The sequence below is a fragment of the Eptesicus fuscus genome, chromosome 15 (assembly GCF_027574615.1).
Source record: "Eptesicus fuscus isolate TK198812 chromosome 15, DD_ASM_mEF_20220401, whole genome shotgun sequence".
NCBI classification, from domain to species: domain Eukaryota; kingdom Metazoa; phylum Chordata; class Mammalia; order Chiroptera; family Vespertilionidae; genus Eptesicus; species Eptesicus fuscus.
Window position 1 is genome coordinate 78,975,182 of NC_072487.1, and position 14,504 is coordinate 78,989,685.

Sequence of the window (14,504 nt, forward strand, 5' to 3'; positions counted from 1 at the left end):
TGGGGGCGTGGGGAGCCTCATGGGGAGGCATGGGGAGGCGTGTGGAGTCTCATGGGGAGGTGTGGGAGGTGTAGGGGAGCCTCACGGGGAGGTGTGGGGGGCGTGGGGAGGTGTAGGGAGCCTCATGGGGAGGTGTGGGGGGCGTGGGGAGGTGTGGGGATCCTCATGGGGAGGGGTGGGAGGCGTGGGAGGGGTGGGAGGGGTGGGGAGGTGTGGGGGGCTAGAGGGGCCTTCCTGGGAGGTGAGCTCAGACCAGGCCTGGGTTGGGGGACATCATCGCTGTTTTGCTCCCACCACCCCGCACCCCACCACTCCTGCCAGTTTGCCAGCCGTTTTATTTATTTATTGGTCGCTAATCCTCACCTGAGGACATGCGTCCGTTGCCTTTTAGAGAGAGTGGAGGGAGGTGGAGAGACACAGAGAGAGACATCGATGTGAGGGAGACACACGGGTGGGGTCCAGTCAAGCCCGCTGGCACCGGCTGAATGTTTGAGCCCAAAGCCCGGGCCCAGCTCCCGGCGTTGGACCCAGGCTGTGCGGAATGGGGTGCTGGCGCTCCCTGGAGGGGGTGCGACCCAGGACGTGCCTCGGACCAAAACTGAACCCCGGACCCTTCAGCTCTCGGGCTGTTGCCCCATCCGCTGAGCCAAACCGGCCAGGACGTGTGAGCCAGACCTTTAGAAACCCGAGGGCAGCCGGTCCCATCTCCCGAGCTCAGGGCCCAGAGGCCTGCGAGGGAGCCGGGGGTTGGGGCCGTCCCTGCTCCCTCAATGGCGTGAGCCGTGGGGACTGTGCGCTCAGGGGGCGACCCGGGGCCTCCTCGCCGCCGGGGAGGAGAAGCTGGCACCTGGCACCGCGGACAGCTCCCGCGGGCCCGCCCGCAGCTCCAGGCCGCTCGGCCCCCTGGCGGCTCCGGCGGAGAGCGCTGCCCGCTCCGGGCCCGGTTCTGGGCGTGTTTGCCTTTCACCCCGAGTCCCGGGGGCCGTTGGGGCACAGCTGTGCGCGCCCGGGGTCCCTGTGTTCCTGGGCGCCCGCGCCGCCCGCCCCGCGCACGTCCCCGTCTCCAGTGGGTGGGGACGGAGTGCGCGTGGGCAGCCCCGCCGCGGGGAGCGGGGGACACGGGGCAGCGCACCGGGGAGCCCATCTTCCGCCGGATTTGTAGGGAACAGAGACGGTCCCCGGCCGCAGCGCCGCAGAGGCCCAGCACCCGCGGCCCAGAGAATGGGGGACCCCCCAGAAGTGGGGGAAGGGGGCGGGGCGCGGAGGGGAGGCGCGGTCCCGCCCCGCAGGTGGGGCGCGCAGGCGCACTCCCCGCGCGCTGCCTCCCGGCGCCGCGCCCACAGCCCGGATCCTTTGCCGCAGCGTCCACGCCGCCGCCGCCGCCTCTTTCCTCCTCCGCCGCCGCCTCCGCCTCCGCCTCCGCCTCCGCCTCCGCCCCCGCGGCGCCGGGAGCCCGCGCCCAGCCCGGGCGGCGCTGCCATGCTGCCCCCGCGGCGGCGCTGAAGGATGGCGACGCCCGTGCCCCCGCCCTCCCCGCGGCACCTGCGGCTGCTGCGGCTGCTGCTCTCCGGCCTCGTCCTCGGCGCCGCCCTGCGCGGGGCCGCGGCCGGTCCCCCGGGTGAGCGAGGGCGCTCGGTGCGGGGCGTCCCGGGGCGGGGGTCGTGCGTCGTGCGCGCGGCGCCGCGTCCTTCCCCGCGCCGCCGCCCTCGCCCGGCCTGCAGGCCCCGCAGGCCCCGCAGGCCCCGCAGGCCCGGCCCGCCGTCCGCCGCGCGGGGAGGGCGAACAGGCCCCGGCCGCGGAGGGACTCCGCTGGAGCGGGCTGGTCCCGGTTCCTGGTGGCGAGCGCGAAGTTCACGCGCTTCTTGTCTTTGTCCGTGAGCCGCTCAGTCTGCCTGTCCGTCCGTCCGTCCGTCTGTCTGTCTGTCTCGGGGGCTCGGGGCCTGGGCCTGCTGTCAGCGGCCAGTCCTGTGCGCGCAGCTGGGAGGCGCGTCTCGGGGTGCGCGGTGCGGGCCTGGGCCTGGGGTCTGCCCTGGGGCCGGGGCACAGGCCTGGTCTGCCCGCCCCCAGGCCGGCGGCCGTGCTGGGCACGGGCCTGCTTGGCTGCCATGACCAGGTCTGAAAGTTCCCAAGGTCTCTGACAGCTCGACCGACCGACCGAGGCTTAGGGTCCTGTTCTGGCTTCAGTGGGGGCAGGAGGGGCTTCCGGTTCCAAGCTTCCTCCCCCACCCGCTGCCCTGGAGGACCCCGCCACGCTGTCTTCTGTGCTGGGGTCTGGGGGCCCCCTCCCAGGACAGACACCGGCAGAGAGCCATGAGCCCGGGGTCCTGGGAGCCTCTCCCTGCTTCTCAGGTTCCAGCCTGCAGGGCCCCGGGCCCCCGTGGGCCGATCTGGGACCCTCTGTGCCCACACATTCCCGCACCAGGAGGGACTGTTCTTAGCCCACTTTACAGATGAGCAAACGGAGGCACAGAGAGAGGAAGGGGCTGGGGTGCTGGCCTGGGCAATGTGGTTCCGTGTGTGTGTGGCTTGAAGAGGCCAGACTTCCCCCGGGCACAGCACCCTGGATGGGAGGCTGGCACGGCCAGGAGAGGTGCCGGAGGAGGCCTGAGGCCAGGGCCTGCGGGCGGGGCCTCCTGAGGAAATGGGCTGCAGCCGTGGTGCTGAGCCCCCGGCGTGGGCAGGAGCCAGGGCCGCCAGCTGCTCTTGAGCGGGTGCTCACCAGCTGTGGGGTGGGGTGCCAGCCTCTCTCCAGATGCCATTGTCCCCGGAGCCTCGTGGGCCCTGAGGCTGGAGTCGGGGTTTTCCCAGGCCCGACGGGCAGCAGCCCCCTCCTCCTGGGCTGGGGGCCGGGAGTGTAGGGAGGCCCCTGGACCCAGGCCTCGGGGCCAGGTCTGCCCTCCCCTTTGGCCTGGTGCACGCTGCATTCTCAGCATCGGGCAGGGAGTGGAATGCCTGGCTCCCGGGCGCCCAGCTGGTGGGTGGGGTCCAGACAGGCCTGCTGCCACAGGCTTAATGTTTAACGAGCCCAAATCCCGGGCCCAGCTCACCGAGGTTGGCGCCTCCTGACCCAGGCTGTGCCGAAGGGGGGCTGCTGGCGCTTTCTGGAGGGGGTGCCTACAGCCGGGATGCTGTGAGTGTCTGGTTACCGTGGAAACCGAGTCAGACTGGTGGAGGTCAGAGGAACAGAGCTGGGCCTTCCCCGGTCCCTCACATCGCCCTGGGCCTCCGTGGCCCTCCTGCAACGTGAGGGCCTCAGCTGAGAGGGTCCCGGTCCTCCAGGGGCACCCCCACCCTCACGTCCCCAAGCTGGGTCGACGGTCCTGCTGGGTATCCCCCCCGCTCTGATGCCCAGTGGCTGGGGCCGGTGTCCCAAGCCTCAGGACCTTCCTTAGCTTTGAGACAGTTCACCTTTTATTTTACTTTACTTATTTATTTTTAAATATATTTTTTATTGATTTCAGAGAAGGAAGGGAGAGGGAGAGAGAGATGGAAACATCCGTGATGAAAGAGAATCACGGATCGGCTGCCTCCTGCACGCCCCCCACTGGGGATGGAGCCTGCACCCCGGGCCTGTGCCCTGACCGGGAATGAACCCTGACCTCCTGGTTCCTAGGTGGAAGCTCAACCCCTGAGCCACGTGGCCAGGCCAGTTCTCCTTCTGCACCAGAGGGGAAACTGAGGCAGAGGGGACCACTGCCCAACCCCCTCTCCCCCACCCCACCCCAGTGTCTGGATGGGATCTATGGGATCTATTGGCTGTGCGTATAGGACACTGGTCTGGGCCCCACCTCAGGAACCGGGCCAAAGTGCCCGGCGCTCCCTGGACCTGGCAGTGGTGGTTTGGGGAGCACCCCCCTGACCCCCCGCAGGGCCGTGGAGCCCTCCACACCCGCCTCTGGTCTTGTATCCAAAGCAAGTGAGGCTGGCCGCCTCCATCCCGGTCTCCCACCCCCAGCAGCTCCTCTGCCCGGGGGACGAGCTGGAGGTGGGACCTGGGGGCGTGACTGGTCCCACCTGGCTCAGTCGCCTCCCGGCTCTGCCCGCTGGGGCTGTGGGCTGGCAGGGCAGGGTTCAGGAGGGCAGAGTTGCTATGCGGGGAGAGGCGGGTCCTTGGCGGCTCCTGAGCCAGAGGGAGACCTGAGCCCCACCCTCTGGGGCTCCCCGAGACCAGAGGCAGGATGTGGAGGCTGAGCGGCCCTGCCTGGGGGAGTTGGTCTGCCGGACAGTGAGGGCCAGTTTCCGTCTGGAGGGCTGGCTCCCGCTGGAGCACGGACCCTGGGGAGTGGGTGGGGCAGGCAAGTTCCGATAAGTCTCCGTCTGTTTGTCTTCCTGGTTCGCGGGATCGCAGGCCCAGGGAGGAAGGGCCCACCCAGAGAACAGTGGCCGGAGCCAGGCCGGCGGCCCTGGGGGTGGGGAGTGGGGCGCCTGGGACAGGGCTGCCTCTGGGACGGGCCCTGACCCTGCCCGGCCTCTGCTTCCTTCCCAGATGGGGCCACCTGTCCCGGCAGCCTGGACTGCGCCCTGAAGAGGCGGGCACGGTGCCCCCCAGGGGCTCACGCCTGCGGGCCCTGCCTTCAGCCCTTCCGGGAGGACCGCCTCGGGCTCTGCGTGCCCCGGGTGCACCGGCCTGTGGGTACGGCAGCAGGACACCCTCCCTCCCCTGCCCCCCAACCCGCCTCCGCTCCCCGGTGCCTGAGCTCTGGGGACGCCCGGGATGCTCAGGCACCTCCCAGCAGCCCTCATATCCTCTCCATTGCCCACTCCTGTGCACCGGGGGCGCCCCACTTGCCAGCCGGAGCCCAGAGTGGGAAGGCCGGCAGAGGCTGTGGGTCCAGGTGTGGTGGGCAGCACCGAGGGCTGCTGGGGTGCCCAGAGTCTGGGCCCGTGGGCTGGCTCCTGGGGGAGCGTGTTCCTGGCAGTGGGGGGGGTGGGGGGGGGTGCTGAGACCCATGGGCGTCTGCTCGGAGCCTGTCTGGCCTGCGGAGCCCACACAGGGAGAAGGGGGCCCAGCCACCGGTGCTACCCGGACAGCTGCCCACCCTGCCGGTGGGGGTGGGGACCGGTGGGGCCTCTCCCCGCTCCTTGGGGGGTCGCCCTGCTTGCAGAGAAGGCGGCGGGATGCAGGGATGTGTGTCCCGACGCCCTGCCCCCCTTTGTCGGTAATGGGTGGGGTCAGGGGCACCCCTGCCCTCCTGGCCGATGCACACTCCCCCGGCACCCCCACCCACACGTTTCCTGGGAATGTGGCTTCTCACACGGGGCTCCCCTTCGTTGTCACCATGGCAACCCAGGATGGCAAGGGCCAGCTGGGTACCAGCCCAGTCCTCGGATCCCCAGGGCCTGGGAGAAGCCCAGAGGGAGAGGGAGGCTCTGGGCCTGGGGACCGGCTCCAGGATGGAGCCACCTGCCGCTGGGGCTGCTGGGAGGGTCTGGGGCTCCCCACCTGATGGCCCCTTCTCCTCCCAGGGCCCCCGCCCCAGCCCAGACTGGAGGATGACATTGACTTCCTGGCCCAGGAGTTGGCCCGGCAGGAGGCCGGGCGCTGGAAGCTCACAGCCCTGTCCCAGCCGGAGGCGCCCCTTCGGCTGCTGGAGCCTGGTGAGAGCCCCCACCCCCCTCCCGTCTCCCACCTCCCGACCCAGCCCCGTCCTGTCCTCACGGCCTTCTCTCCCCAGCAGCCACCCTGGGGCTCTCAGCAAGAGGCCAGGGCCCCGGCCTGGGCCTCCCCTCCACCCGGGGAGCCCCCGCGCCCACACCCCGCACCTCCCTGAGCTCGCCGGTGTCCTCCGGGCCTGTGCACATGTCGCCCCTGGAGCCCCGGGCTGGGCACCTGGACGGCCTCGCCCTCGGTAGGTCTGGCCGGCGGGAGGCGGGGCTGCGGTGGGAAGGCACCCTCCCCGCCCTCCCCTTGCGCCCTCACCGCCCTCCCCCTGCGCCCTCTCCTCCCCGCAGTGCTCATCCTGGCGTGCTCCGTGGCCGGCGTGGCCGCCCTGGCTGTGGCTGCTTTCTGCTGGTGCAGGTGAGCCCGTCTTCGGGCAGGTGGGCGGGCAGGGGGGTGGGCAGGTGGGCGGGTAGGGGGGTGGGCGGGCAGGTGGGCAGGCAGGTGGGCGGGCAGGGGTCGGGCAGGGGGGCGGGCAGGTGGTCAGGCCGTGACCCCAGGGTCTCAGTCTCCGCTCCCGCCCCCAGGCTCCAGCGAGACATCCGCCTGACCCAGAAGACGGACTACGCGGCCCCACAGGCGACCAGCTCCCCCACCACGCCCAGGATCTCGGTGCGTGGCCCTGCCCCACCCAGCCCGCTGCCCCAGCCCCGCCGCGGCGGCCTGACCCTCCCTCCTGCCCCCCCCCCCACAGCCTGGGGACCAGCGGCTGGCGCACAGCGCCGAGGTGTACCACTACCAGCACCAGAGGCAGCAGATGCGGTGCCTGGACCGGTGAGATGCCCCCCCTGAAGGCACCCCCACTCCAGGCCCCGCTGATCCCACCCCCAGGCCCAGCTCACCTACCCCAGAGCCCCCCGCCCCTACCCCACACAGCCATGGCCAAGGAGGCTGAGCCCCCACCCTCCTCCGGGCCCCTCGCCCCTGAGGGTGGGGAGGACCGGCCGTTCGCCCCACAGGCATAAAGAGCCCCCCAAGGAGCTGGACTCGGCCTCCTCGGACGAGGAGAACGACGACGGGGACTTCACGGTGTATGAGTGCCCCGGCCTGGCCCCGGTGAGCGCGGGAGGCCGGGGGGGGGGGGCTCCCAGCTCCTGGCGGGCGCGGCTGCTGCCCACCCTTCCTCCGGGCCGCTGACCCCCGCCTTCGCCCTTTGCAGACAGGGGAGATGGAGGTGCGCAACCCGCTGTTCGACCACTCCTCCCTGGCCGCGCCCCCGCTGCCCCCGCCGCCGCCGCAGTGACCGGAGACCGTGCCCACGCTCTGAGGACCCCAGCCCAGGGTGGGAGCCCGGGACCCGCATTTCCCAATAAAGAAACCGCGTTCTGACCTGGGCCGTGCTTGTGGCTGGACTGGGGCGCCCGGGGCCGGACACCTCTGTTCCCCCTGCATCGTCCCCTAGAGTGGGGACCCCCAGAGGAGGGCAGGGGAGCCCTGAGGCCAGCATGGATGGGGGGCAGGAGACAAGCCCGTTAAAGCGCTTTCAGATCTGGGCTTCGTGCTGGAGACCCACCCTCGGCCTCTGGGGTCATGGGGGTGGACCTGAGGCCTCAACCACCCCAGAGGGGGGGCACCCCTGCGCCCTGCGGGGGGCGGTCCTCACCACCCCATCCTCCTCCTCCTCTAGGCCTCACCCCTCTGACACGTCTGCCCCAAGGGGGACGGGGGTGCAGGGCCAGGCAGATCGGGAATTGCTGCTACCCCCTTACAATCCCTTCGCACGTGTGACATAAAGGGCTGGGTGGCCCGGCCGGCCTGGCTCAGTGGGTGAGCGTTGACCTATGAACCAGGAGGTCACGGTTCCATTCCTGGTTTGGGCACAGGCCCGGGTTGCGAGCTCAATCCCCAGTGTGGGGCGTGCAGGAGGCAGCCGATCCATGATGCTCTCTCACCATTGATGTTTCTCTCTCCCTCTCCCTTCCTCTCTGAATCAATAAAAAGTATATTTTTTAAAAAAGGGCTGGGCAGCGGGCGCCCACAGACACCTGGCGTGGGCACCCAGAGCTCCGTCCCTGCCTGTGGCCACCTGGGTCGGAAGCAGGCGGACCAGGACACAGGCACCACGCGGGTCCCGGAACCCCTGCAACATACGTGGGGGTGCTGCCAGGCAGAGGGCACTGAGGGGCACGGGCGGGTACACCGGGTGGGCTGGGCGAGGGGAGAGGGGGGAGGGGATCCCAATACCAGGAGCAGGGTCTTGGTCCCCCCAACACCCCTCTGAGGAGCAAGGAGGGGAGGGGGACCTCCGTGGAAGGCCCCGGGGGTGTGTGTGGAGGGTACTCTGGTCAGAGCTGCTGATGGGCCTGGAAAAGGGGTTTGTGGGGACAGGAGACCAGACCCGTGCCCTGCAGGCGAAGCACTGGGTTCAGAAGACCCCGGGTGGCCGGCTGGTGTGGCTCAGGGGTTGAGCCTCGACCTATGAACCAGGAGGTCAGGGTTTGATTCCAGGTCAGGGCACATGCCCGGGTTGTGGGCTTGATCCCCAGTGTGGGGCGTGCAGGAGGCAGCCGATCAATGATTCTCTCTCATCATTGGTGTTTCTATCTCCCTCTCCCTCTCCCTCTCTGAAATCAATCCTATAGAATAAAACCCAAATATGCAAATGGACTGAATGGCAGAATGACCAGTTGCTATGATGCGCACTGACCACCAGGGGGCAGACACTCAACGCAGGAGCTGCCCCTTGGTAGTTAGTGCGGCTCCTGGTGGTCAGCCAGAAGCCGGGCTCCGCTAAGTCAGTTGGACATCCCCCGAGGGCTCCTGGACTGCGAGAGGGCGCAGGCCGGGCTGAGGGACCCCCCCGCCCCAGTGCACAGATTCCGTGCACCAGGCCTCTAGTAAAAATATATTTGAAAAAAAATCCCAGAGCCCTGACCGGTGTGGCTCAGTGGATAGAGCGTCGGCCTGCAGACTGAAAGGTCCCAGGTTCGATTCCGGTCAAGGGCATGTACCTTGGCTGCGGGCACATCCCCAGTAGGGGGTGTGCAGGGGGCAGCTGATTGATGTTTCTCTCTCATCGATGTTTCTAACTCTCTATCCCTCTCCCTTCCTCTCTGTAAAAAAAATCAATAAAATATATTTTAAAAAACAAAACACCAACAACCCAGAAACTAAAGTAGCCATTAAAAAGAACCTTCGAGAAAAAAAAGAAAAAGAACCTGCAAGGTTCCTGGGGGTGGGGTCTGGAGAATGCTGGACCTCTGGCCCTAAGCCCTGCGGGGACAGGGGAGCCCAGAGGAGGGACAGGGGGGGCCGGGCTGGGGCTGGGTGGGCCCTTGCTTGGAGCCAATGGCTTGTTCTAAAGCAGCAGGCTTCTCGGACCAGAGCCCACCCAGGCGGGGACGTCCCTCCGGCCCCGGACCCCTGGCCTGGGGCCTCGGCTGGCCCTCAGCCGTGTGGGCCATGGAGGAGGCGGTGCCAGGGGCGGGCGCCCGAGTGGGATGAGGGTGGGTGGTGCCCACTGTTATCTCCCCTGGGCCATCAGGGAGGTAAACCAGGTATGGAGAACTGCAGGCCCTCCGGCAAAGGTCTGGCACCTGGCGGGTCGGCCCAGGCCCGTCCGTCTCGCCGGCTTGATCCTGCAGACCCAGGGCCAGGAGGTCCCTGGAGCTCCGGGTCCGTCCTTGGGGTCCTGACACTCCCCTTCCAACCTCCTGCTACGCTGGCCTGGGCAGAGCTGCCATCGGTACGTCCTGTCTCCTCCCTCCTCGGCCCTCCCTGTCCCCAGGGTCCCTGCTGCCCAGCAGAGAGGGTGCCCGGTCCGGTGGCCGCTGCCGTGAGAGGAGCCGCCGGCCTGGGCCGGGGAGCGAGCGGGGGCTGCGGTCCTCCGGGCGGGGGGCCTCCCTCAGCCCCTGGCCGGCACGGCTCCGAGCAGCTCAGCACCCCCTGCCCACTTGGCTGCCAGCGCCTCCGTGGCCCCAGGCTCACTCAGAGCCAGCCCTGCTTTGGAAAATACTTATTTTTATTGATTTCAGAGAGGAAGGGAGAGGGAGAGAGAGAAACGTCCATGAGGAGAGAGAATCACCGATCGGTGCCTCCCGTACGCCCCCCACTGGGGATGGAGCCCGCAGCCCGGGCCTGGGCCCCGACCCGGAACTGAACTGTGGCTGACACTGAGCCACATCGGCCGGGCCCAGCCCCTGCTTTTGTCCAAACTCCCACAGCCCTCTTCCTCCCACAGGCCCTGGGGTGTGGGGGGCTGTCCTGCGGCCAGGGTTTAGGGCTCAGGGAGGCCCTGGCTCCACAGGGACCCCCATCCTGACCAACTCCGGATTCTGAGTCCCCCAGCGGCAAACCTGCCCGCCCCCCCGCCCCCGGAGTGGGTCTTGGGTCTCAGAAGAGAACAGAAGGGGTGAACCAGAGCCAGGCACATCTGGGAGGGCCCTGGAGGAGCCCCCAGCAGGTCCTGGGCTCTTCACGGACAGGCTGTGGCTGTGTCCCAAGCCTGGGAGCCTGGAAGCCTGGGAGCCTGGGAGCCTGGGAGCCTGGGAGCCTGGGAGCCTGGGAGCCTGGCTGGGGGGGGGGGGGGGGGGGGGGCACCTGCAGGACACCCTGGGCCCAGTGGCCCGTGGCTCCTGCCACCACCCAGTGCTGCCCCCTTGGCCGCACCTCAGCCTCAGTGCACCCACCTTCCTGAAGGGCTGCCCTGAACTACATACACCCCGCCCCCCCATCCCCCCGAGAATAGCTTGCCCTCTGGCTCCCTCTGCTGCCTTGACTCCCTCGGAGCCGGGCTGCTCTGGGGCACGGCCGCCAGGGCCCCCCCCCGCACGTGTCTGCCCTCTGCCCTGTGCAGGCCACCCCTGGGGCAGCTGGGCAGCGGGGCGCTGGCCCTCTCTCCCGAGGTGCCCCTGGGTCTGGGGCTGCACAGTGTGTCGTCTGCCAGGGGTGGTGAGGGGGGGCGGGGGGGTAGCTGCCTGCCCTCTGTGTGGGCCCAGCCCCGGTTTCCCTGCAATGGGTGCCCCCAGGGAGGGCTCAGCTGCAGAGTGATGGGGTGGGGGAGCTGTGAGCTGGAGTCGGGTGCCGCCTGCACCCCAGTGCGTCACGAGGTCGGGGAGGAGCTGGCAGGAGGGGCCCCCACTTTCCCTTTGACTCAGGCCTCTCACCTCCTCCAACCAGAGCCTCTCGTTCTGACCTGTTTCTGGGCCAAACCTCGAAGCTCGTTTCACAGCCGGCGGTTCCCAGGGGCCCCGCGGCGGCCGGCGGGCGCAGGCCCTGAAGGGGGCGGGGGCGGGCAGAGCCAGGGCCGAGGCCGCAGCCCCTTGCGCATCCACCCAGGAAGGGAGCAGGCGGTGGGTTGGGTGAGGCCCGTGGCAGGGTTCAACCCGCCTGGCCTGGCAAACAGGAAGGGCAGAGGGTCAGGGAACCAGAAACCAGCCTGCGGCGGGATCAGCTCCTTCCGTGCCGCCCGCGGGCACTGCCCGGGGAGAAGCAGCGGTGAGCCAGGCCCAGAGCAGGGCGTGGCTCCGCCGGGTGCCCTGCCAGCAGAGAGGTGCCCGGGTGGGGCCAATGCCCGGGTGCCACGTTGGCCATCTCCCGAAACACAGAGGCGCCTGGAGGGCAGGGGCAGGTGACAGCCACTGTCTCAGAGCCGGGCCTGGCTGCGTGGCCACACTTTGCGCCTGCCAGCCAGGTGGCTTCCACAGCCCCACAGCCCCCTTCTTCTCGGATCTTGCTCAAGACCCACCGCAGCTCAGAGGTCTTGCTGGGGGTGCGGAGCCTCCGGGGGCCAAACTGCCTCCTTCTGGACCTTCTGGATGCGACGGGCCCCCTGGTTCCCCGACGGCAGCGGGGGAGCTGGGGGGGCCAGGATGGCCGGGCAGGGGGAGGCCCGGCTCAGCACGGGCACAGCCCCGCGCCCACCGTTCCTGGTAGCTGTTTCAAGGACCCAGCTGGCCTGAGGCCTCCCGGACACGCAGCGTGGGGCCCGAATCCGCCTGCCACGTCCAGGACAAACACGCCGACGGGCACCCACTCGGCCGAGGGGGTGCAGGCGGGGCGCAGGGGCGCCAGCCATACCTGCAGCTCAGAGGAACCGGAGAGAAAGGGGAAGGAACTGGACCTCCAGGCGGGACCCAGGCTGCGGGTGGGGGAGGAGAGGGCTCGGATTCTCGCCTTCCTCTTCCTGGAGCCGTTGCCAGCCCCCTGCCCGCCCGCCGGCCGCCAGCGCCGGGACACAAGGACTCCTTCCCTTTCCAGCCTGGAAAGCCCCCTCCCTGCCCCCCATCCTGAGCTGTGGGCCTGGAGGAGGGGCCTGGAGCCCCCAGCAGCCTCCCCCTTGCAGGACCCGGGGCCCCCCGCCCCCCGCCGGGAGCTCTTATGGACACGTGTCCTGGGGGAGAAGGCCCTGCAACCCCCCCAGGGCTGGCCCAGCCTGGCCGCTGCCCACTGTGGGGTGTGCCAGGGCCTGGCCTGGGCGGACACTCTCAGGACCCTGGGATGGACCCCCTCCCGGGAGCCCGCGGGCTGGCACGGGAGGCTGGAAGGGGTGGGTAGCGGGCGAGGTGGGCCAGTGAGGAGCAGCAGGAGAAGCCTCAGGCTCCTGGCGGGTCTGCACTGAGGGGCCCGGAGCCCACGGCCGCCGGGCGCAGGCGGTGAGCAGGGGAAGTGGGTGATGCCCCGCAGGAGAGGGGGGCGGCGCTGGCCTGGGGCTCAGTGGCCTCCAGGGAAGCACGCCTGCTCTCCACGGGCGCCCTGGGCCTGGGCGGTGGGCAGTCCTGGGGGGTTACCTCCACCCAGGGTGGCCTCCCCTGCCCCGAGTCCAGCGGGGGCACGGGATTGGGCGCAGCTGGGCGCCCCCCGGAACCACCTACCCGGCAGCCAGAGGCCTGGAGGAGAGGTGGGGTGAGGGTGGTGGTTCACGCCAAAGGTCACCCCCAGGGTGGGGGCAGGGGCGGGGCGGGGCTGGGAGACACCCCGGTTTCCTCCCTCCGGGCAGATGAAAGGAGTGCTCCCAGGTGGGGCCCAGCCAGCGTGCAGCCGTGATTGCAGGGCGCCTCCCCGGCGGCGGCCGTGATTTCAGAACCGGGTTTGTGGGTGACCGATCCCGAGAGCCGGGGGCGAGGAATGCCGGTGAGTGACTGGTTCTCAGGGGGGCCCCGGCCGGGAGACGGGCTGTGGGTGAGCTCAGGGAGACAGCCTCTCTTCCTGTGTCCTGTGCAGGGCGTGGCTGTGCCCCGAAGCTGGGGGCCTTGGGGGGCCTGGTCTGGGGTCGCCCTGCTCTCGGCCCTCTGGCTGCTGTGGCTGTTCTGGGGGGCCCCTGGGGGAGCCCCCGTGCCCCAGCGCACGCTCACCATCCTGGTCTGGCACTGGCCCTTTGCCCACCGGCCCCCGGAGCTGCCCAGCGACACCTGCACCCGCTACGGCGTGGCGCACTGCAGCCTGAGCACCAACCGCAGCCTGCTGGCCCGCGCCGACGCCGTGGTCTTCCACCACCGCGAGCTGCAGACGCGGAGGGTCCGCCTGCCCCTGGCCGAGCGACCGCGGGGGCAGCCCTGGGTGTGGGCTTCCTTGGAGTCGCCCAGCCACACGCGTGGCCTCGACCGCCTCCGAGGCGTCTTCAACTGGGTGCTGAGCTACCGGCGGGACTCGGACATCTTCGTGCCCTACGGCCGCCTGGAGCCCCGGGAGGGGCCCGTGCCCCCGCTGCCCGCCAAGAGCAAGGTGGCCGCCTGGGTGGTCAGCAACTTCCAGGCTCAGCAGCGGCGCGTGCAGCTGTACCGGCAGCTGGCGCCTCACCTGCCGGTGGACGTGTACGGCCGAGCCAACCGGCGGCCGCTGTGCGCGGACTGCCTGCTGCCCACCGTGGCCCGCTACCGCTTCTACCTGGCCTTCGAGAACTCGCAGCACCCCGACTACATCACCGAGAAGTTCTGGCACAACGCCCTGACGGCTGGCGCCGTGCCCGTGGTGCTGGGGCCCCCGAGGGCCTCCTACGAGGCCGTTGCACCCCCTGACTCCTTCGTGCATGTGGACGACTTCGGCTCGGCCCGCGAGCTGGCCGCCTTCCTCCTGGGCATGAACGAGAGCCAGTATCGCAGCTATTTCCGTTGGCGAGAACGGTTTCGTGTGCAGCCGTTCAACGACTGGAGGCAGCGCTTCTGTGCCATCTGCGCCCGCTACCCCCACCTGCCCCGTGACCAGGTCTACCAGGACCTTCAGAGCTGGTTCCAGGCCTGAGCGCTGCAGGCAGCGGCGTGGGGAGCGGGGCTGGGAGCGGCGGGGTGGGTGGACAGCTGGATGTTTAAAGCAAAAACCGGGCCTCTGGCCCCACAGGCAACCCTCCGGCTAACGTGCAGGCTGGAGACCGAGGCCAGGGCGCAAGGACGAGGGAGGAGTGGGCCGGTCTGGGCAGGCTGCCCGGAGGAGGAGGCATCTGTGGTGGAAGCGAGAGCGGCGAGGGAACGAGTGGGGTGCATGCTGTGGAGGTGGAGCAGAGCAGAGGCCGCTGAGAACCCTGCCCCCCTCCCCTTGATCAAATCTTGGGTCGGTCGAGGCTGTCCCTGGACAGGGTGCCGGCCGCATGGCCCACGCCGACCACAGCTCTGGGGCCCGGACTGCGGCCTGGAGCTGGCCGGAGCATGTGCTGGTCGGGCCAGGCTGTTCTGGGCGTCCCGCAGCCTCCGTCCACTCGGGGAGGGGCCGGCGACAATAAAGAAACACAGACAAGGATGGCACGTGTCACATGTGGGGAGCACAGGGCCCCACGTATCTGCCACCCCCGCCACACAGGCCTCCGTGTCCCTCCAGGGATCCGCCCGCACCACCTCAAGGCCGTGGCACTCCCTCTGCCTGAGCCGCCCTCCCCTAAGCTCTGCCCACGCCCCGTGCTCCTCCCCCCCGCTGA

The 14,504-nt window shown here is 69.7% G+C and overlaps 2 protein-coding genes across 5 annotated transcripts; both read left to right on the plus strand.

The window, feature by feature from the left end:
- Positions 1-1,337: 1,337 nt before the first annotated feature.
- On the plus strand, positions 1,338-6,988 carry NPDC1 (neural proliferation, differentiation and control 1). 4 transcript variants are annotated; one of them, XM_054726782.1, is made up of 9 exons: positions 1,338-1,618; positions 4,487-4,633; positions 5,467-5,598; positions 5,679-5,849; positions 5,953-6,019; positions 6,187-6,271; positions 6,354-6,433; positions 6,589-6,715; positions 6,819-6,988. In XM_054726782.1, exons 1-9 carry the CDS (start codon positions 1,507-1,509, stop codon positions 6,900-6,902), a joined length of 1,005 nt encoding a protein of 334 aa, XP_054582757.1. In that variant the 5' UTR covers positions 1,338-1,506; the 3' UTR covers positions 6,903-6,988. The 4 variants fall into 4 exon arrangements, with proteins under 4 accessions (XP_054582757.1, XP_054582756.1, XP_054582759.1 ...); XM_054726781.1 differs by having other exon boundaries at positions 1,339-1,618; positions 5,676-5,849; XM_054726784.1 differs by having other exon boundaries at positions 1,340-1,618; positions 6,619-6,715.
- A 5,169-nt stretch (positions 6,989-12,157) lies between these two features.
- On the plus strand, positions 12,158-13,868 carry FUT7 (fucosyltransferase 7). Its single transcript, XM_054726779.1, has 3 exons — positions 12,158-12,252; positions 12,597-12,730; positions 12,821-13,868. The coding sequence occupies exons 2-3, from the start codon at positions 12,725-12,727 to the stop codon at positions 13,835-13,837; spliced, it is 1,023 nt and encodes a 340-aa protein (XP_054582754.1). The 5' UTR covers positions 12,158-12,252; positions 12,597-12,724; the 3' UTR covers positions 13,838-13,868.
- Positions 13,869-14,504: the final 636 nt, after the last annotated feature.

Coding starts and splice junctions, on each gene's coding strand:
- NPDC1 (XM_054726781.1), top strand. CDS start 1,507: ATGGCGACGCCCGTGCCCCCGCCCTCCCCGCGGCACCTGCGGCTGCTG. Junction 6,020..6,186: donor GCTGCTTTCTGCTGGTGCAG/GTGAGCCCGTCT, acceptor TCCCGCCCCCAG/GCTCCAGCGAGACATCCGCC. Junction 6,434..6,588: donor CAGATGCGGTGCCTGGACCG/GTGAGATGCCCC, acceptor CTCGCCCCTGAG/GGTGGGGAGGACCGGCCGTT.